Source organism: Solea solea, chromosome 21 (assembly GCF_958295425.1).
Source record: "Solea solea chromosome 21, fSolSol10.1, whole genome shotgun sequence".
In the NCBI taxonomy this organism is placed as follows: domain Eukaryota; kingdom Metazoa; phylum Chordata; class Actinopteri; order Pleuronectiformes; family Soleidae; genus Solea; species Solea solea.
Window position 1 is genome coordinate 14776995 of NC_081154.1, and position 22690 is coordinate 14799684.

A 22690-nucleotide genomic window follows, 5' to 3' on the forward strand; every position below is an offset into this window, starting at 1 on the left:
ACTCCCTTGAATGCGGCGTGCCTGCATTAAAATGAGTCAGCGGACTTTGCTAAATGCGGTTTGCTTGCATTACAATGAGTCAGCGGATTTTGCAACAAACTCGCCAACAAACACAGGTAGGCAGTGGCTATTCAAAACTGTGTAAAACATGATGTGCAGTAAACTGACATTTAGAATAGCCCAGCCTACTTTGGACAGTCTTAAGACGTTGAAAGGTCCCGAATTCAAACGAGCGATGATGGTCCCGAATTTAAGGAAATTTCAGAGTCCCACACATGCAAAGCACAACAAGTGGCAGACAGAATAGCATCTTTGAGAAGCACTGTACTACAGTATATAGTGTATAGTGCACTTCTGTCCATTGTGTTACACTTCAAAAGCACTCACTGCGTCGGCCATGTTCACCACTGCTTTGGCAAAGTTCTTCGTCTGTGTGGTCGAGCGGCGGAGCTGCACAAACTGAACAGAGTCGGAGAGAAACACTGTGTCAATACCTGATCATAAAGTCTCAAAGACGTTGAGACAGAGAGTTTCCCACGTACCAGCTCATGGTCGTTCACCACCATCAGCTCGATGTACTTGGTCTCGGTTTGGACTGTGCGCTGGCCTCGCCGCACCTGGAGGGGGCAAAAGAAATCCACACAGCCTGAGTTCTGATTTCACTGCTATAATAACCTTCACACAGGTCAAACACACACACACACACACACACACACACAGAGCCAGCAGGTGAAACTGTAACTCAGACACAGATACAAACAAATGCTGATGCTAGTGAAACTTTAGTCTTTGTCCTTGAGAAGGAACTTCAACAAGAGAGAGACAGAGAGCAACAATCGCTCACTCATGTAGCGGAATATTCTTCTGTATCTGAGACGACAAACAGCAACATCTAAACCAGATTTTAATGGACAAACAAAAACGTCATGATACCGAGTATCTCAGAGTGAGTGCATGCGCCATCTCTAGTTTTGCAAGTCATCAAACGTTCATGCTCGTGAGAGCAGCTGAGGCTCATGGGGAAGTTATTTATTTCAGGTATTTGGTCATAAACGCTCTGAGTCATGTTGACATTCTGACGTTGATGCAAAGTGAAGAGTTAAGGGATTCTCAGAGATAAATCATCCATGAATAAGGGGGGAAAATAATGCCTAACGTTAGGAAAACGACACAGTGGTGGCTGACAAAGGTCAAACATGATGACTATTATTGTGGTGTCCAAACAAGGAGTCAGAAAATTAGACCATGTATAAAAAGAGGACAGTTTTTGGGTTTGCTAATTGAAGCTAAACAGGAAGTAAGAACATTAACAACTCAGTAATAAGACTTCCTTGGAATGGACGTCTATGGAAAACATTTTCATGCAGAGCTGACGGTCTTAATCACTAGTTTCCAGCATGTTTCAATAAAAAAACATGATTAAGTTTGTTCCCAGGTAGAGGAAAATAGATGATAAAGCATAACACATATGAGTGGACAAAAATGTGATTAACAGCTGGTAGATGGGAGTTCACAATCTTATAGGCGATGTCACAACCAGTTGTCAATCGGGTCAGAACAATGGAGGCATTCAGGAATAGGATTTTAAAAATATCTATTTTAGTCATAATTGTAACAAAAGATAGAAAAGGGTGATTATGAAAGACTGACTAATAACATCATTATTGATAACACTCTGATGTGATTAATGTCCTTTGAGATAATGAGGGCTCTGGCACAATTACTTTTGGGGATGAAAAATTTAGGAGCTGTTGCTGTATTAACATTCCTGGTCTGATAACACCTATTGCACAACTTTCAAATCCCAAAGCCATTAAATTTGCTGCTGTCCCTTTATTCATTTCCTTAAATTTCAGAAAGCTATGTCTCTAAAATAGTAATTGTGTTATACTATACTACATATGTCTTCGTGGCAGGTGAAGCTGTGTGCATAACTACATGCAGGTGTGTGTGTTTCACGTGGGCTGTATGAACACTGACTTGTCTCTTTGAGCGTCTCAGTCGTCCTGCAGCGACGGGCTTTCCATCCTCAGACCACTCGTCTCCTTCCCTCAGCTCTGTGTCTCCTTCACTGAGGCCATCTGGGTGCTCCTCAGGCCGAGTGCTGTTCACAGAGCATCCTGACACACACACACACACACACACACACACACACACAGATTTGTGCATGAATTCACTTGGCCAACACTAAACAAAGGATTATACCTAACCTTAACCCTAACCAGTTAATGACTAACCCTAACTGTAACCTAAACACAATTCAAATCTTTGCACCAAACTTAACCAGTTCCTCAGAAATAAGGTTATGCCTCAATAGGACTCATTTGGTCTCCGTGAGGACTACTGGTCCTGACAAGGTCACCGTATATGCCAGAAAAGAGGTCACAAATGCAAGCGCACACTCTCACATCACCAAGTAAGTTAGAGAGAGATAGAAAAGTGGCTTGTCATCAGTGCATGGATGAATGGAAGCTTGTTCTACAGTCCACTGCTGCTCCAAAAGGAGAAATCAATATCACATAACCACAGGAGAAGAGAGGAGGAAAGGATTGAATGACGGACTAAATGGAGAGAGAGAGAGAGACAGAGAGCGAAAGAGAGAGACAGAGGTGAGGAGGTACAGTGAGGGAATGGATGGATGAGATTGAGTAACAGGAAAGAGGGAAGACGTTCAATCCAGAGAGTGTTACAGGGACAGAGAGGAGCAATGCTCCCAAATGAGACATTTATCTGGGGCAAGAAGGGCAGCTGGAGAACCTGAGGACGACACTACACTAAGACCTGGTTTTAGAGCTAAGTTAGCACTTATGATGGTTAAGGTTAGGGTAAGGGGCTAGGGATTCATTTATGTCAATGATGGGTCCTCATGGAAATATAAAAACAAGTTTGTGTGTGTGTGTGTGTATGTGTTTGTGTGTTGGCCATGTCTCCTCTAAACAAGTAATGACAGGCAGCCTTTAGGAGTGTCAATAACAAGCTGCCTCCTGCCAGCTTCATCACAATCTCATTTTGATATTTTGACGTTTGACTACAGCAGCCACAGTCTGTCAAACACTGACTAGATCTGAATGTGTAGGCATCGGATTTAGAAAAAGGGAGGGCGACAAGACAAGGACACCTTTTGTTTCTTTCCATTTATCAGTAGGGACAGGAACAGTTTAGCAGCTGAAAAGAAAAGTTACTTTGAAAAGTGATCTGTTGGTCCTACTTACCTGGACACGGAGGTTGGAAGAGGTCAATGCCTGGCATGCGGTGCACAGTGTGGTCATTGTGCTCCTAGAGGGTGTCAGAAAAAAGCATTACAGATGTTTTTAATATGTGATACAAAAGGAAAAATATCACAAATATGCAATGTACAAAACGCTCTGTGCAAATCCTAGAATTAAGTAACAAAAGCTATTTGTTCAAAAGCAAACGCAACAAATAATCAAAGCCATCAGTCCTCAGAAAAAAAGTTCCCCTTCTGTGCGTCCTTTGTCCCAAGAGGCTGTTTATTTTTGTGATTTTTAATAACCAAAATGAATTTAATGTCACACAGCACCAGGCTTTTACCAACAGAAGTGGAATGACCAAACGGTGCTTGAATATACTGATCCGACAACAGGACTTATTTTGTACTATTAACACTGAAATGCAGCTGTGTATCAGTGACGCTCTCTCCTATGCATCACGCGTGCCTTGAAATGACTTTCCTCATCCTGAGCTTAAAAGCTTTTCTCCGTGCCTCGTCCTCTGAGGTGCAGACCGATCAACATGGAAAGAAAGTGCTCGGATACATAATGAATCATTTACTGGGTTGTCATAATAGCGGCAACACTGCTGGACACTGTGGTACACTTGAACTGGGGATGAATACTTTATGAAAATGAGCCATCGGAGATAGAGAGAGAGAGAGAGAGGCAGAGATGAGCTGGGAGGCTATTGATCCATCTCTCTATGTAACAGAGCTGCACTTTGATTATCGTGAGTCTTAATGGGGGGAAAATGCTCAGCCACTTGCACTAAGTTCTATATACTTCCTTTCAATACTAGATCTACTAAAAATCGGAACATTTTTGAATGCTCTTAAAGCTTCTTCTATAAAAAATCCTTATACTGTCACATGAATCATCATCATCACGCCGTCTGTGTATCAGGTGATGTCTGCCGTTAGATACGAGACAGGAGGAGATGGATTGCATATCAACAGCTTAGAGATTGAGTCACGCGGTGTGGAGTGGCTGTAAGTCACGGAGAGACGAGCACAGAGAATGTGAGACCGAGGGGGAGTGGATTCACCGCCGAGATTTTCAAATCTGTTCAGTGAGTTGGTAGAAAAGCGGCGCCAATGTTTTGACATCTTTACAACATGACCTTGCTCGCTCTGCTAGGTTTGATGACCCCGGGGGTAGGAAAAAAAAAAAAGATAAGTGTGTGTGTGTGTTTACTAGTCATGCAACTGTCTGTCGCTGATCCATCCCACTGAAGCCCTGACTCACCTCTCCACGGCCAACTGGCTCAATCACATAAGAGAAGTTCCCATCAGAGAACATCCCACTGAAAAAAAAGAAACGCAGTGGTTACAGGTTACAATGTGCTGTACACTATTATTCCACGTGTGCTGTTGGTACAGAAACGACCTACAATGACAGAATGAGGTCGTTAGATGCTGTAGTTTGAGTCTGACACATGGCGGCCAAGTGGAAAACAGACTTAAGCCACTTAACAAAGGCTAAAATCCATGTCCACTTAAGTTTACTTTATCTCACCATTACACAGCCTCCTCTTACTGGAAACTGTGGTTTTTGTCTCTTTGTAATCCACGCACTCCTCAATACCAAAGTCCAGAGTATTTTTTAATGAACAATGAACGATTTTACAGCATGGCACACACCAGTTATGTTGCCTCTATCAGTATGTTCAAAAGTCTTATTTTGCCAATTTAGTGTTTGAAATGAATTTCCGATTTATTTAATTGAAAAAAAAACTATCAAACAGGGCAGAAGTAGATCAACAGCTTCCCTGTCCTCATGAGCTTAAAGTTTATATATTGTAGTATATATTCTGAAAAATGCCTATAATGTACATTCTACATTCTATTTTAACTGTACTTTTTTTGGAAATGCATGTTTATTATTTATTATCTTAATCTTTACTGTCTTTGCCGCTGTAACAATGTAAATTTCCCCACTGCGGGACTATAACAGACTAATTTATCTTATCTTTTCATGGGGGCATGCACAACACAGTCAGCACTACCTATACAGCAGTATTTTAATGACCACACTTCATAAAACATGAAATATCACTGTTACTACTTGAGTATTGAAGTGCTACCAACTTCATGAGCTTTTGATTCCATTTGCAGCAATCTTTGAACATTTCATACACGTAAACAAAATCAACTTTAGGGCCAAATGTCAGGTAGAATGACAAGGTAAGAAATTGCTGCTGTAAACATGCATGTGTGGAACACCAGACTGACATGGACCTGTGGATGTGGAGTGTGACAAGTATGACTCAGCTCTTAGACTCACCGCAGGCCATGGCAGGTGGAGAGCGCGGCCCAGGATCCGTGTATCCCTCGCAATTGCCCGTGGTAGTAGCAATGCTCTCCCCCCTGACAAATAAATCACAGATTACACAGTAAGAGACCAAACCACCACCATCCAGAAACAGGTTCATGTAAATGTAAAAAAAAAAGGAAAAATAAACGCACATGGACTGTTGCTGATCCCCTACACAAACACAGAGCAGGTATTTGCTGTCACAGAGGGGCCTATGGGCGACCTGGTGGGCCCGACTATTGGATATCAGCGACTATTGCACAGCTCAGGGAAAACCTACACCCTCAGAAGCGGACGCATGCATGCATACAGTACATGTGTGTCGAGTAATTAAAGAGCAGGAAAGCCAGGGATCAAATGGAAGAAATGGAACAAAGGGAATCTAGTTCCACTCTAGGGAAGGGGACATCCAGATTTCCACATCAAACAACACAATTTAGAAAAAGAAGAGTCAGGAAGTGATATTTCAGAACCAGTGAGAGCCCAACTCAAGGCTGTAGTAATTCAGGACATGTGAAACAAAGATAACAGTAAGTGTCTGTGACTGTCTCTCTCTCGCTCTCTCTCTCTCTCTCTCGCTCGCTATCTCTCAATCAAATCTTATGTTATTTAATTGTAATAGAACGTGTTACCCATACTCATTGAGATAACCACAAGTGGAGATAAGAATCTGAATTTTAGTTTTGAAGCCTCTAGAATAACAATTGGGCTGACACTATATAGACATTTTGTAACCCACATTTTTGCAGGTTTTCTCCTGCAACCAGGTTCTTAATGGATAATCCCTGCTGCCAATCACACGTGTGAACACGTGTTAGACATATTTGGTCAGGTTGGTCCCTTGTGGTGCAGTGGCTCTGATCAACCCACATGTACCATTGTACCATTTTTGATACAAATGGATACAAAAACATACCAGAATACCAGAAAACACACACACACATAAACCCAAACACAATTATTTAAGTATAGTGTAATTTTGGTTATCATCAATTAATCATTGTGAAATCAAAATGCAGTTTAAAACAACAAAATTACCAATTTAAAAAGGTGGCAACTTAATTGTTCTACATTTTTCGTTCAACAGTTGTTGTTTTTAAGTTCTCATGTGATAATGCTCCATCTCTCTACAACACAACAAATACTGCACTGAAGTGTGACTTATATATATACATATATATATATATATATAGTATATATAATATATCGCAATTCTAACCATAACATTTAGTAAAGTAAGTAAGTAAATTTACTTTATAAAGCACATTTACACACAGCATAAGCTGACCAAAGTGCTGTACAGTGAAAGACTAAAAAAGACACAAAATAATACAAAGTAATACAAAAAACATTTGACCAATAGTCATCATTAAATAAGATAAAACATTTACCAGAAACATTGCAATGTTTTACCCCTAATCATTCAGCCTGAGTCAGGATTATCCCTAATAAGTAAAATAAATTACATTTCCATAAACATGGAGGATATACCAGAGACAGATTTAAAATGGGCATTTAAAAAAATAAATAAATAAAAAAAAAATCAATGCTAAAAAAGCAGAGCTATCCTGGCTTTCAGGAACTGGCTCATTCTCTTCCCAGCATGGAACTTGATAGTATCTATCGCCCCCGAGATGAGCTGGTAAATCAACAACAAAATAATGACGACCCACAGGAGTGCAGCAGCTTTTCACATTTGATCGCTACTTACACCGTCGTGCAAGGAGCGTGAGTAATAAATGACGTGCTCCTCATGTGTCGACAGAAAGACGTTCAGAATGACAACAAAGGCACCGTCAACCTTAAGCTATTCAAAACTTCATGCCTCCTATTTGTGACATCAATAAAAACAACCTTTCTGATAGTAAAACCATACTTAATGAAATTATAACTACTAATAATTACTGTACAGTGTTAAAGGCTCCACCTACATGATCATGTTGGGAATATAGTGTTTCAATGATGCCTTGCTCGTTACAGTCATGAGACAACACAACGACACCTGCTGTGACTTACGTATGTGAGCGATCAATAACTGAGGAGAAAAAAACTGTACATTAATGTGAGCAGGATTACAGCCGGAGGGATTTTAAATAATCAAACAGCCCTCAGAAAAGTAGGAGGAGATTACAGCCACATGTTGGAGTGAGGACGCTGTGAGAGAGAGAGAGAGAGAGAGAGAGTCATAGAGAGGGTCAGTTTCAGGTGTTTGTAATGAACTCCGCTCATGTCATGTCATGTCTGCCACTTGAGACTGCAGTCGTCTGCCGTGACCTTTAATCCAAAAGTAGTTTTGCAGGTGTACATCTCTGCTTTCTAACCCTAAACTATGAAAACTACATTAAGTCCAAAAACAGGTGCAATAAAAACATTTCTTGTAAATGTACAATTTATATTTATTTATTTATGATATTTTGTTTCTTAAAAGATTCATTTTTGAGCAGACATTAAAATCCATATTGTTATTTTTAATAAATATTGTATATTGTGTGTGTGTGTGTGTGTGTGTGTGCTGTGCTTCATCATTAGTAACTAGTGTTCACTGGGGTCCGTCATGATGCTGCTGGTTGGGAAATATGTTTCTGTTTGACGGATTATCTGCTTTATGTGAATTATAAACATAGCAATGAAAACTGCATTACTTGCCATTAAATAATGGTTGTTGGTCATACAACCGCCGATACATGACTTTACTACTTTCATGTAAGCTCGGCTTCCCATGTAACTCAAGCCCAGCTCATGTGCGATTAAAGTGGTCAGAAACAAATTAAGCCTATGAGAATTGTTATTTGACTTTATCACAATATAAGGAACCAAACTATCTTTGTTGTCAGTATACAAATAAAATTGCACAACGGAAGAGTGGGTTGATCAGAGCCGCTGCACCAAAAGGGACCAACCTGACCAAATATGTCTAACATTCTAACATGTTTTGATGGTGGGAGGAAACCGGAGAGCCCAGAGGAAACCCAAGCAGACACGGGGAGAACATGCAAACTCCACACAGAAATGTTTGCCCCCCCCCCCCAGCGCATGTCAAATTCTGCCTATGCAGAGCAACGTCGGAAAGCTCAGCACGAGTGAGCCCAAGCAAGACAATGAATAACGTTTTAAATTTCTGAATTTCTGTTCCACTCTGATCTAGAAAGGATGCTGGAGTAGAGCAGCATGGCTTTGCCAGTGGCCGTGGTGTGAGGCAGCATTTGTGCAGCAAGACATAAGTGATGAAGGAGTGTTACTTAGTGAGAGTGTGGCTGGAGCCTGACTCATTGATTGTGGTCCGGCGGCTGTCAGCTGTTTATATCTGGGATGTACGACTACTGTGTCCTGCACGAGCTAACGCACACACCTTTATTTATTGAAACACAAACTATAGCTATTAAAAAATGTAGCAGATTCATGAGATGACACTCTTTGACCATCAAACTCTCATCCTTAAGTTCAGGTGAACGCCTCTGATCGCAGACATACAGTATGCAAACTCTTTGATTAAGTCCAGGTATTTTTTGAAGCATACTGATATTAAGCAGCGCTACATCCATTTAGGAAGAGATAGACTTTCATCTTCATATTGCCAAGTTAGGCGCACAGCACTTAGGCCCGAGACAAGAGCATAAATAAATAAGAGGTAGGATTACAGGGCTAAATGGAGGCAATCAAATTGCCTGACACAACAGACGCACGCCGACTGTGAGTGACTTTCAGACGAGGTGCACGGGCTCCGGCGATAAGTGTTATCATTGCTCAGAGGACAAGGACCCCCCCCCCCCCCCCCCCCTTTGAAATAAAGAACTAAATGAATGAAATAATAATCTGCTTGTACAAACACTTAAGACAAATAAACAGTAATGTCCCAGAGCAACAAACAAATCATTTATAACTGTAGGTGAATCAGATAAGCTGGACTTTTCATGTCTCGACTTTGACGCAGCATTTTGAGATGAGACAACTGAAAATTCAACGTCCTGAAAGAGCAAAGAGAAGCATGTTTATTGCATTGATGCTGCATACACAATCAGACACGTTATATATGTTTTTATACGACTCATCTATAAGTTGTTATGACCTACATGATGTTTTAAGTAGCACATGAACTCAGGACCACAATGGAAAAGAGTCCTGTCACTTTTTTGTGTTTTTTTCTGATGAATTTCATGACTGTATTTACAGTTTTTTTTACGCACATGGACTGTTGCTGATCCCCTACACAAACACAGAGCAGGTATTTGCTGTCACAGAGGGGCCTATGGGCGACCTGGTGGGCCCGACTATTGGATATCAGCGACTATTGCACAGCTCAGGGAAAACCTACACCCTCAGAAGCGGACGCATGCATGCATACAGTACATGTGTGTCGAGTAATTAAAGAGCAGGAAAGCCAGGGATCAAATGGAAGAAATGGAACAAAGGGAATCTAGTTCCACTCTAGGGAAGGGGACATCCAGATTTCCACATCAAACAACACAATTTAGAAAAAGAAGAGTCAGGAAGTGATATTTCAGAACCAGTGAGAGCCCAACTCAAGGCTGTAGTAATTCAGGACATGTGAAACAAAGATAACAGTAAGTGTCTGTGACTGTCTCTCTCTCGCTCTCTCTCTCTCTCTCTCGCTCGCTATCTCTCAATCAAATCTTATGTTATTTAATTGTAATAGAACGTGTTACCCATACTCATTGAGATAACCACAAGTGGAGATAAGAATCTGAATTTTAGTTTTGAAGCCTCTAGAATAACAATTGGGCTGACACTATATAGACATTTTGTAACCCACATTTTTGCAGGTTTTCTCCTGCAACCAGGTTCTTAATGGATAATCCCTGCTGCCAATCACACGTGTGAACACGTGTTAGACATATTTGGTCAGGTTGGTCCCTTGTGGTGCAGTGGCTCTGATCAACCCACATGTACCATTGTACCATTTTTGATACAAATGGATACAAAAACATACCAGAATACCAGAAAACACACACACACATAAACCCAAACACAATTATTTAAGTATAGTGTAATTTTGGTTATCATCAATTAATCATTGTGAAATCAAAATGCAGTTTAAAACAACAAAATTACCAATTTAAAAAGGTGGCAACTTAATTGTTCTACATTTTTCGTTCAACAGTTGTTGTTTTTAAGTTCTCATGTGATAATGCTCCATCTCTCTACAACACAACAAATACTGCACTGAAGTGTGACTTATATATATACATATATATATATATATATAGTATATATAATATATCGCAATTCTAACCATAACATTTAGTAAAGTAAGTAAGTAAATTTACTTTATAAAGCACATTTACACACAGCATAAGCTGACCAAAGTGCTGTACAGTGAAAGACTAAAAAAGACACAAAATAATACAAAGTAATACAAAAAACATTTGACCAATAGTCATCATTAAATAAGATAAAACATTTACCAGAAACATTGCAATGTTTTACCCCTAATCATTCAGCCTGAGTCAGGATTATCCCTAATAAGTAAAATAAATTACATTTCCATAAACATGGAGGATATACCAGAGACAGATTTAAAATGGGCATTTAAAAAAATAAATAAATAAAAAAAAAATCAATGCTAAAAAAGCAGAGCTATCCTGGCTTTCAGGAACTGGCTCATTCTCTTCCCAGCATGGAACTTGATAGTATCTATCGCCCCCGAGATGAGCTGGTAAATCAACAACAAAATAATGACGACCCACAGGAGTGCAGCAGCTTTTCACATTTGATCGCTACTTACACCGTCGTGCAAGGAGCGTGAGTAATAAATGACGTGCTCCTCATGTGTCGACAGAAAGACGTTCAGAATGACAACAAAGGCACCGTCAACCTTAAGCTATTCAAAACTTCATGCCTCCTATTTGTGACATCAATAAAAACAACCTTTCTGATAGTAAAACCATACTTAATGAAATTATAACTACTAATAATTACTGTACAGTGTTAAAGGCTCCACCTACATGATCATGTTGGGAATATAGTGTTTCAATGATGCCTTGCTCGTTACAGTCATGAGACAACACAACGACACCTGCTGTGACTTACGTATGTGAGCGATCAATAACTGAGGAGAAAAAAACTGTACATTAATGTGAGCAGGATTACAGCCGGAGGGATTTTAAATAATCAAACAGCCCTCAGAAAAGTAGGAGGAGATTACAGCCACATGTTGGAGTGAGGACGCTGTGAGAGAGAGAGAGAGAGAGAGAGAGTCATAGAGAGGGTCAGTTTCAGGTGTTTGTAATGAACTCCGCTCATGTCATGTCATGTCTGCCACTTGAGACTGCAGTCGTCTGCCGTGACCACGAAGAAAAGAGGCAACAGGGAAATACTGTACGTCATGTATCACTGACCTTTAATCCAAAAGTAGTTTTGCAGGTGTACATCTCTGCTTTCTAACCCTAAACTATGAAAACTACATTAAGTCCAAAAACAGGTGCAATAAAAACATTTCTTGTAAATGTACAATTTATATTTATTTATTTATGATATTTTGTTTCTTAAAAGATTCATTTTTGAGCAGACATTAAAATCCATATTGTTATTTTTAATAAATATTGTATATTGTGTGTGTGTGTGTGTGTGTGTGTGCTGTGCTTCATCATTAGTAACTAGTGTTCACTGGGGTCCGTCATGATGCTGCTGGTTGGGAAATATGTTTCTGTTTGACGGATTATCTGCTTTATGTGAATTATAAACATAGCAATGAAAACTGCATTACTTGCCATTAAATAATGGTTGTTGGTCATACAACCGCCGATACATGACTTTACTACTTTCATGTAAGCTCGGCTTCCCATGTAACTCAAGCCCAGCTCATGTGCGATTAAAGTGGTCAGAAACAAATTAAGCCTATGAGAATTGTTATTTGACTTTATCACAATATAAGGAACCAAACTATCTTTGTTGTCAGTATACAAATAAAATTGCACAACGGAAGAGTGGGTTGATCAGAGCCGCTGCACCAAAAGGGACCAACCTGACCAAATATGTCTAACATTCTAACATGTTTTGATGGTGGGAGGAAACCGGAGAGCCCAGAGGAAACCCAAGCAGACACGGGGAGAACATGCAAACTCCACACAGAAATGTTTGCCCCCCCCCCCCAGCGCATGTCAAATTCTGCCTATGCAGAGCAACGTCGGAAAGCTCAGCACGAGTGAGCCCAAGCAAGACAATGAATAACGTTTTAAATTTCTGAATTTCTGTTCCACTCTGATCTAGAAAGGATGCTGGAGTAGAGCAGCATGGCTTTGCCAGTGGCCGTGGTGTGAGGCAGCATTTGTGCAGCAAGACATAAGTGATGAAGGAGTGTTACTTAGTGAGAGTGTGGCTGGAGCCTGACTCATTGATTGTGGTCCGGCGGCTGTCAGCTGTTTATATCTGGGATGTACGACTACTGTGTCCTGCACGAGCTAACGCACACACCTTTATTTATTGAAACACAAACTATAGCTATTAAAAAATGTAGCAGATTCATGAGATGACACTCTTTGACCATCAAACTCTCATCCTTAAGTTCAGGTGAACGCCTCTGATCGCAGACATACAGTATGCAAACTCTTTGATTAAGTCCAGGTATTTTTTGAAGCATACTGATATTAAGCAGCGCTACATCCATTTAGGAAGAGATAGACTTTCATCTTCATATTGCCAAGTTAGGCGCACAGCACTTAGGCCCGAGACAAGAGCATAAATAAATAAGAGGTAGGATTACAGGGCTAAATGGAGGCAATCAAATTGCCTGACACAACAGACGCACGCCGACTGTGAGTGACTTTCAGACGAGGTGCACGGGCTCCGGCGATAAGTGTTATCATTGCTCAGAGGACAAGGACCCCCCCCCCCCCCCCCCCCTTTGAAATAAAGAACTAAATGAATGAAATAATAATCTGCTTGTACAAACACTTAAGACAAATAAACAGTAATGTCCCAGAGCAACAAACAAATCATTTATAACTGTAGGTGAATCAGATAAGCTGGACTTTTCATGTCTCGACTTTGACGCAGCATTTTGAGATGAGACAACTGAAAATTCAACGTCCTGAAAGAGCAAAGAGAAGCATGTTTATTGCATTGATGCTGCATACACAATCAGACACGTTATATATGTTTTTATACGACTCATCTATAAGTTGTTATGACCTACATGATGTTTTAAGTAGCACATGAACTCAGGACCACAATGGAAAAGAGTCCTGTCACTTTTTTGTGTTTTTTTCTGATGAATTTCATGACTGTATTTACAGTTTTTTTTATTGGATAATGACATTACATCATACTTTGTGATAGGAGAGATGTGATAGAAAGGGGCCTGTCAAAAATTGAAAATAAACATGTGTTTTAAGCCGGAAACTGATACAACTATAGAAGAGCTTCCATCAATTCCTAGTCACAAACTCAATTCCTCTTCTCGTCTGTGTCACTGTGATTCAATCCAAACGAGACAGTCACCAGCTCAGTGCAAGAGTGCAGATCCACAGGGACCAATAACTAAGTGACACACAAAGGCAGGAGGAATTTATTGGCACGTCAATAAAACGAAATAAATCAAAATGGAAACGGCCTTTTTTATGATGAATAGCCCTACATCAAATTAGATCTTCATTTTAAAGCCTCTAGAACATGTTAAATCATCAACTTTTTCTGACATAATCTGTGTACTTGGTTGTTAATTTCATAGAGAAATATGAAGAAATAAATGTGTGTATATAACAGTTTCTACACATGACACATTTTCAAAGGTCAGGCCAGGAGTTGGTTGCAAAATATGGAAAAATGGACATGATTTCAAATCCCGTCACGACATGACAATGTAAACCCACCCTGGTGCTGCTGCTGCTGGCTGCTGGTTACCACGGCAACCATTTACTAATTGGTCAGGTGGTCTTTGGCAGAGAAAAGGGGACGGAACGGGAGAACAGGCATTAGCGAGACAAAGACCGAGAGAGGGACGGACAAAGACCAAAATAAAAGCAGGAGGACACAGACAAAAGGTGAATGTCAACCCCAGACGGTGTCGACACTCAAATCTGTCTGCACTGACTTTCTGTCTTTGGCCGAGACACTGTGAAGACGCGAGACTCATGAACATAATTATACTGCTGCTGCATGTCAGAGAGGAGAGCATGTCAGCCATCCCATCATTGGTGCTCATGCAGCTACAGCTAAAATATATTTCAGGACACATTTCTACAGCTTGAGGAGACGACAGCAGAACAAACAGTGGGCCTGCACACACACCTGAAGCAAAACCTCTCCATCACAATTTACAGAAACTACAGAAAAGTAATAAAGCTAAACAACTCAGTTTGAATAGAAGTCAATGACTTTCTACTTCTCACTTGATTAATAACAGATGATAAAACAGAGCACATATGAGTGGACACCAGTGTGATTGACAGCTGGTATCATCCTATAGCAGTCTGATTGCAGGTAGGGCTGCAACTAATTATTATTTACATAATCAGTTCATCTGTTGATATTTTTCACAGATGAATCGAGTAAATGATCAGTTTTTACCAAACCTAGACATGATGATGTTCTTCACAAACCAACGTTATTTAGTATTCATGATTTATTCGTTGAAAATAGTCACATTTAAGAAGCTGAAAAATCAGAAAAGCTTGCTTTAATTATAGAAAAAAATCAATGGACTGATTGAACTGATGAATTAATAATCGATTAATTGAATAGTTGTTGCTGCCTTTGTTGCAGGTGACATCTGTGAACGTACGTTTTCTGAAAAAATAACTGCAAATCCTGAGGTGGTAGTTCAGATTCTTCACAACCACTTGCTAATTCTCACTCAAGTTAAGTTTTTGATAAATGACTATCTGTTTTTTCCTTGCGTCCTTTTTTTTTTTTTTTTACAGTGTTTACAGTGAGCGTGTGCCAAAGCCAGAACTGTCCCTTTAAATCCTGGTCATTAAAAACAAATAAAGCCCAAAACCATTTATGTAACCTACCATACTTTCTGACAGCTGCCCGTCATCCTCATAGTGCCGCTCCACATAGTCTGTAGACAGGAGATTACTGGGAAGAGAGAGGACAACATTTAAAGGTTTCATTCAAATCATATTTAAAGGCACAGTGTGTCATTTCCTCCTCTAAGGGTTTCTCAATCAATACAAAAACAAAAGTTTGATGATTTAGTTTTATAAAATTGGGAAACAGCATAGGATCATGGGAATCTGGTTTGGTTTTCTTGTGAGTTTGTGTGAGTTTTATATATTTATATGCAGAAATGCTACCTACTACTGTATATCTGTAAATTCTTCCTTGTTTCATTTTAAAAGCACAAAACTATAGCAGTGGGAGACTCAGTCATACAGGTCCTCAGCACAGAGTGCTATTTGTGCAAACGCTATTTAGACTTGCACCAGTCGAGATAAACAAATCACTGATTCATAAGTAAAACGGCGCGTGAAGAATTGTTGATTCTCAGAACCAGGCACAGGTGTTTCATTAATCCAATAGATGTAAGTGGTAGACCAGCAAGGACTGCGGAGAGGAAGAGAGGAAATTAAAATTGTATTTGTTTTATTATGTGCACCAGTGATTCCCAAAGGAGGAATATATAGGGAAAGGTCAAAGGTCAGAGACCAAACAAAGGAGCCAAACTCCCTGGATTCAGGGAGAATAAGTGATGACAGTGTTAAAATGATGATCGCTGCCAGGATGGAGACAATGTTCTGACCGTGAATATGAGCCAAGAACATGATGACCTTAAAACACTGGGGAGTGTCAGCTGTTTTATCATAATAACAGGAAAACATTTGGAGAAATGTGGGGAAGAATTCCTAATATCACACACACACACACACGCACACGCATTAAGCAATGTAATACACTCATGTGGAAGGACAACACTGTAAGTGTACATAGAAAGTGGTCAGATCTGAGCTCAGCGAGGCTATTTGACTGTTCCACTGCTGTTTAACATCCATCCATCCATCCATCTTCTACCTCTTTATCCTCCACATGAGGCTTGCAGGGGTCTCTGGTGCCAATCCCAGCCATAATGGGAAGGCTACACCATGTGGAGGTTGCCAGTCCATCACAGGGCCACAAAGAGTCAAACAACCATTTACTCACTCTCACACTCAAAAAATCTCACAATTTTGCCTAATCCTAAAAATCTGCATGTTTTAGGACTGTGGGAGGAAACTGGAGAACCCGGAGGAAACGGGGAGAACATGCAAACCCAGGTCGTCTTTGCTGTGTAACGTGTAGATTGTAAATAAAGCTTTGCCTCGCTCAGGTTGTAAATACTTTACATCTGTCTGCATTGTCGATTATTTTCTCCACAACAGTCGCAGTACACACGCAGTACCACTAGTGGAGAGTCTCTGTTGTCCTATTCTACTTATTCTATCATTTCTGGGTATTTGTGGAGATTGTGGTGCATGCACAGAACATGCAGGCCAGCCTCTTTTCTGACTTGACTGAATGTATGGACGCAGCAGTAGCTCAACTCCAAATCGCATTATCTGGGTGTGTTAGTCTGACTTTGAGAAATTCAATTTAGTTCAATTTCAGTAGAGCTATCATGTTGGCTAGGAAAGGTCTCCAGAGGCTCCACTTCCTGAGGAGCCTGAAGAAAGGCACGACTCCCACCACGGCTGCTGTTCATCTATGGTACAGGTGCAACCATAGAGTCAGTAATCACATACTGCATCACAGCCTGGGGCTCTGGCTGCACCTCGGACAACAGAAAGACCCTGCAGTGCATCGTTAAGACTGCCCAGAGGATCAGCGGCACCCTGCTTCCAACACTGGAAGAACTGCACAGAAGTTATATATATATATATATATATAACATGCAATATTCATCTCACTTTATGCACTTTATCATGCAGTTATTGTTTTTACATTAGTTGTATTGTATTTATCTTTTACTTAAAATGAGCATGTGGTGATGACGATTGTTCCAAACGACATCTCATGGTACTTGTACAATAAAGGAATCTAATCTAATGTTCAAATGTGCTTTAGCTAGTTAGTAAATCGTTGTGTTATTTTTCTAATGTCATGTTAAGATAGTGAGTGGCAGCTGTATCCAGTTGGGTCAGTGTGGATGTGCTGACTTACTGGTTGAGTTCCAGGTCAAGGATGAAAGAAGTGCCAAAGGCCTTCACCAGGAAGCTGCACTGGGCCAGATGGACCGGCTGAGGAAGTGACAGAGAAAAAAAAAATGGAAATACGAATGAGAAAGTGACAAAACTCGTAGTTTAACTGATTTAGTTTTTCTTTAATTCTGTTCATTAATCATCACATCATTTTAGAATAATCCCCGAACACTCTTATTTTACCCAAGCAGCTTTGAGGTAAAACAAAAATCACTATTTTATTTTATTTTTCCGACATGTGCAGCCCATGGCCAAGAGAATCACCAGTTCAAATCCCAGGATGGTGCCCCTGAGCAAGGCATCAGCTCCCCCACTGCTCATATGTGTGTTCAGTACTGGTGTGTAATAATGCAGAGGTCAAATTCACTAACACTAATTGATGTGTGTGCAAAAATAACTCTATTCGTGACCATTATATTTTCTATCAAGAGAATAAAAAGCGTTTAATACCAGCGCCTCCATGTCTATTTAGTGACTATACTAACATAGTGCTAGTTTAGAAATACTCATTAGCTGCTCTAATAAGACATTTTTAATTACAAAAATCAAACCAGTAAGTCAGATGGCTTTGAAAAACAGTACACAACACGCTTCAAATACACTTTTTTTAATTGGATATAAATAAATTTGAAGGGGCAACAGAGGTGAGTTAGATCTGCAACCAACTTGTTAGGACTCGCATCGCAATGCAAAATGAAAATGATCTTTGGGATTTTTCTTTTCACTCTTGCATTGTTTATATTTTCTGCTTGGCCTTGTTAATTTCATTTCATCAACATTTCAAGTGAAAACGTGTTGGTTTTTAACAATTTAAATCGTCACAAATGAATAGATTTTTAAATTCTACATCAAAACGTATCATATCTTTTTGTACACGGCTGTCATTTTTGTTTTTCCATTTTATTTGGTGTCGATTATTACTGTTATTCTTGATGAGCACTGGGTTTTACTCCCATTCTCTGCCCCAATGCTGTGCTCTTTGTTTGGTTTAAGTGACATACAGCACATATGCTACATGAATCAGGAGGGATCAGTGTCGAGGTCAATTTTAATGCTACACTTGCTCACATATGTCTTAGGGCTCCTGTCTTCTACAGGGACATTGGAAGAAAAATATTAATATAATATATAAAAAGCACAAGTTTTAAAACAGTGCTTGTGGGCTTGATCTACTGTATTTGCTTCTTTTTAAAAATGTAATTCCTATACATTTATTTTGACCTTGAAAAAGAGCTTGCTCTCGAAGGTCTTTCCCCAGTTTACGATATAATATATATGTTTGTATTTGAGTATTTATGACATGGGAAGCGCACTTTCAGATGAGTCAGTTGTGCGCCTGTAATTCCTATTCCTACGGCGTTGCTCCTCAGTGACACAGACAGGTGACTCACACAGTTTGTCAAGTATGTCATGGTTTTGATGAAACTGTGAAAAAGACATTGTTGAGGGAAAAAAATAAAAAATAAATTTGGACCAGAATATGATGAAGACGGAGTGGAGGAGGGAAGTCAACTGATGGAGGTTAAATATGAAATCATTTAACAGCTTGAATAGAGGAGAGAGAAAAAAAGGACTGAGATGATAAAGAACGACCTCCTCCAGCAGTAACCCCTCCCTCGCTCTCTCTCTCTCTGAAGACGGCACAGTCAGTCTTATCATCCCGTAGGCTTTTTGGATCAAGTGTAACCTTGGTCCAAGGTGAGTCTCATCCTCATGATGAGATGGAGCTCTGTGGTGGCTACCATCAGTGGGCTCCGGTACTTTGCCAGCAGAAAGGCAAAAGGCTCTCATTAGCATTGATGCGCGCTCTCTGCAAACCTCTTAGACCTCGTTCAGACCGCCAGAAGTGAGGAAGATTTATTTGCATATCTTGATTTTGTCCGGATTAGTTTGTGAAGGTGTGGACAGCAGAGACCACATGACATTGTTTCCGCCCCCCTTAAATCTAATTCTTGATAGATTTGAAGGTGGTTTGAAACACCTTCTTTAAATTAGCAACTTACATTCCTCAGCACAAACCTAACAACTGGCAAATCACAAAGGCCTCTGTGTAATTCTGGCATCCATCATTTGTCTGCAGAGTGTTCCTCATTATATCTTTGTTGAACTGAACTTCTCTGGGGCAAAAGACCGATAAGTTAACTACGCAGTCCTCCCCAAGGTCGACTCTAGGTATGACGCCTCTCTCTCCTCTCAACCCAAGATGCCTTGACTCTGAGATTCACTGGCAGAATGACAATGACAACTGTTAATGTTCATGTTTGGCATTGTCCCACGTCTCCTTGGATCTGAGCAGTCTTCAATAAAGCCTTTCAACTTAACTCCAGAAACTCAGTTCTTGGTCGTCTCACCTGATAATCAAAAATCTGTGCAGCACAGATGTGTCTCCATCTAAACACTGAACACTGACTGGGTTTCAGACACTCTTTTTTGCATCACTCTTAACATAACACACAAGGTCATTGTGACGTAAAGCTGGCCATGACGACAGTGGGGAGCACTGCAAAACAAACATAACAATGTAACTGCAATCACGTGCAATTAACACTACAAAAATGAAAAAATCTGATTTTCCTGCAGGTTCACATACTAATAACTCTCTGTTGACCTATCAGTGGACTGCAGGCCCACCCCACTGTGCTCAACCTGGGACGTATGTCCGTTATTTTGGTCTTGGTCCCATCTCGACTTTAGACAATGGAAACACAAATAACTGTGTAATCAACCAAACTGGAAACAAACTGTACCCTCTATTGGAAACTGCTTTGTTTCGCTGTGACCTTGAAAGTCCACAGTGGATTTATCGCTACAAGCAACACCTTCCACCCGCCACCTTTCATATTACACATACAGTTGAATATATCATCAGATCCAGCCATCCTTATTTCACACCACATGTCATTCAAGGGTCAAGCGAGCTGGAGCCAATCTCAGCTGACACTGACAGAGGTCACCAGCCTATCACATGATGAACATACAGACCATTTACACACATATAATGAGTAAGTCCGCAATTAGAATACTCACTTTTTCTTCTACTATTTATTCCTGCTGGTGTTTTTTTTACTATAAGAAGAGAAAATCCTCAAGGAATTTGCTCCATTTCTACAACTGACTGACAGACAGACACCTTAGTGGAAGTATCTGTGGATTATCTCAGTTAAATGGAGGGTAACAAGTGTCTGTAAACCGTGAGGACCTTGCACCTGCAGCTGTGAGGCCCAGGAAGGAGGAGGATATCGCTTGATAGAATTAGCTTTTTTTGCACACACCAATTAGTGATAGAGAAGTTGACCTCTGCATTTAACCCTTTACACAGCAGTGGTGGAAGTGGGTAAGAAACAAGGGATCTGCAATCCTCCACTTATAAGCTAAGTCCTTTTCCTCTTGGCTATGGACTATCCAAAGAAACTGGTTTCACTGGGGTTCGAACCCAGGACCTTCTGCGTGTAAAGCAGACGTGATGACCACTACACCATGAAACCAGTTAGTGGCTCCGGCTGTGTCCTCCAACCACAACCGAGCTGAAGCTGTCACTCTGTGGAGTTCCCTACATTCCTACAAGATTATAAATAACATTTTTACACTTAATGAAGAAAGAAACATGTGTGACTAAAAAAAACATCTGTTGCTGCCTCTACAATGTTTGCTTGAACATGGAGGAAGAAGAGAAAAGAACAAATGTTACAGAGTTTGGAAAATGTTTCCACCACAAGAGTTTTATGGTCAAACGAAGTTTTCATTTCCAGTCATGCAAAAGTCAATTAACAAGTAACGTGTCTCAGAGGGTGACGTTGCAACATCATTGGTTACTTTTTAACGGCAGTAACTTTGTAATGTCACTACTTCACCAACACTGATCGGCAACTGTATTCTTCACAAAATAAAAAAATAAAAGTTTGTTGATTTCAGATTCTTCAATCTGAATAATGTTGTGATGATTGTTGGCACTGACAGAAAATTGAATATAAAGATCATAATCTTTTAGAGCCGATAAAGAAATGTTTAACATTTCCTACATTTTAGGGACCAAACTACTTCAAGATCACGATCAAAAGATGAATACAAATATTTATCATAATTACCAACGTTCAAACCAGTCAATATTGATAATTATCACGACACAATGTCTGATAGATAAAGATTTGTGAATGCTCGACAAACCAGTGGCTTTAAACTTCAATAAAAAAAAGAAAGTGGTCTACAAACCTATAGAAAAAAAGTTGTTTGCATAAACTTCATTCATTCATTTAGATGTTGCCATCTGAAGAAACTAATTTTAGTGAATTATTTCTAGACCTAACAATAATCTTCTGGACCAACCAGGACTCGAGAACCTTCTTGCTGTGAGGCACCACGGCTAACCACTGCACCACTGTGTCGCCTACCTTTCTTCCATTGTCATTATAAAATAACCTGCTCTATAAGTACTACAGTGCTTAATGTATTGTATAGGTTACTGCTAAAAGGATGCTGCACAGACTCCACCATCCAACATAGAAATGAAAATGATGAGGACACTTAAGGAGCACATAATATTCTAGTCTCAGATAAGAGAGAGCAAGAGAGGGGGAGAGGGGGGGGAGAGAGAGAGAGAGATAAAGGTCATGAGACAACGTGTTGACCACAGAGGGCGACTCAAAGGCAGAACGGTGTTATTTCCACTGCTCGGCCTGACGCTGACTGACAGGCAGCTTTTATGGCAAGGGTAATGAGAGAGGACAGGTAGAGGCATGAAATATAATCTAACAGAGTGGAGAAGAGCAAGTTGGCTGACTTTGTTTTTTCCCCCCATTTGTCTTGCTCCCTATCGTGGAAGCTGGGCATCCGGACAAGAGGTGTCACTAGTGGGTGCTGGTGGTGGTGGGGGTAAGACTATAGTGACACATGACCTTGAAAAACACAACGTGACAGAGAGCAGCTGATTGTTTTTTAGAAGTAATCACATGATACTTCTTTAAATATGTTTTTTTTTAAGTTTTAGTACGTTAGAAGCATCTTCACTTGACT

The 22690-nt window shown here is 40.2% G+C and overlaps 1 protein-coding gene and 1 non-coding gene across 3 annotated transcripts in view; both read right to left on the reverse strand.

Annotated features, from left to right (window-relative positions):
- The window catches only part of LOC131448629 (disintegrin and metalloproteinase domain-containing protein 11-like), a 41784-nt gene that overhangs the window by 17212 nt on the left and 1882 nt on the right, over positions 1-22690 (reverse strand). For both annotated transcript variants that reach the window (XM_058621238.1, XM_058621237.1), the window contains exons 3-10: positions 17643-17719; positions 15518-15584; positions 5517-5599; positions 4479-4536; positions 3213-3276; positions 1981-2120; positions 543-617; positions 388-459 (exon numbers count right to left, since the gene is read on the reverse strand). In XM_058621238.1, coding sequence (XP_058477221.1) covers positions 388-459; positions 543-617; positions 1981-2120; positions 3213-3276; positions 4479-4536; positions 5517-5599; positions 15518-15584; positions 17643-17719 — 636 coding nt within the window. The remainder of the gene's footprint in view (positions 1-387; positions 460-542; positions 618-1980; positions 2121-3212; positions 3277-4478; positions 4537-5516; positions 5600-15517; positions 15585-17642; positions 17720-22690) is intronic.
- On the reverse strand, positions 21093-21165 carry trnav-uac (transfer RNA valine (anticodon UAC)). Its single transcript has one exon. It is a non-coding gene; the product is annotated as a tRNA-Val (tRNA).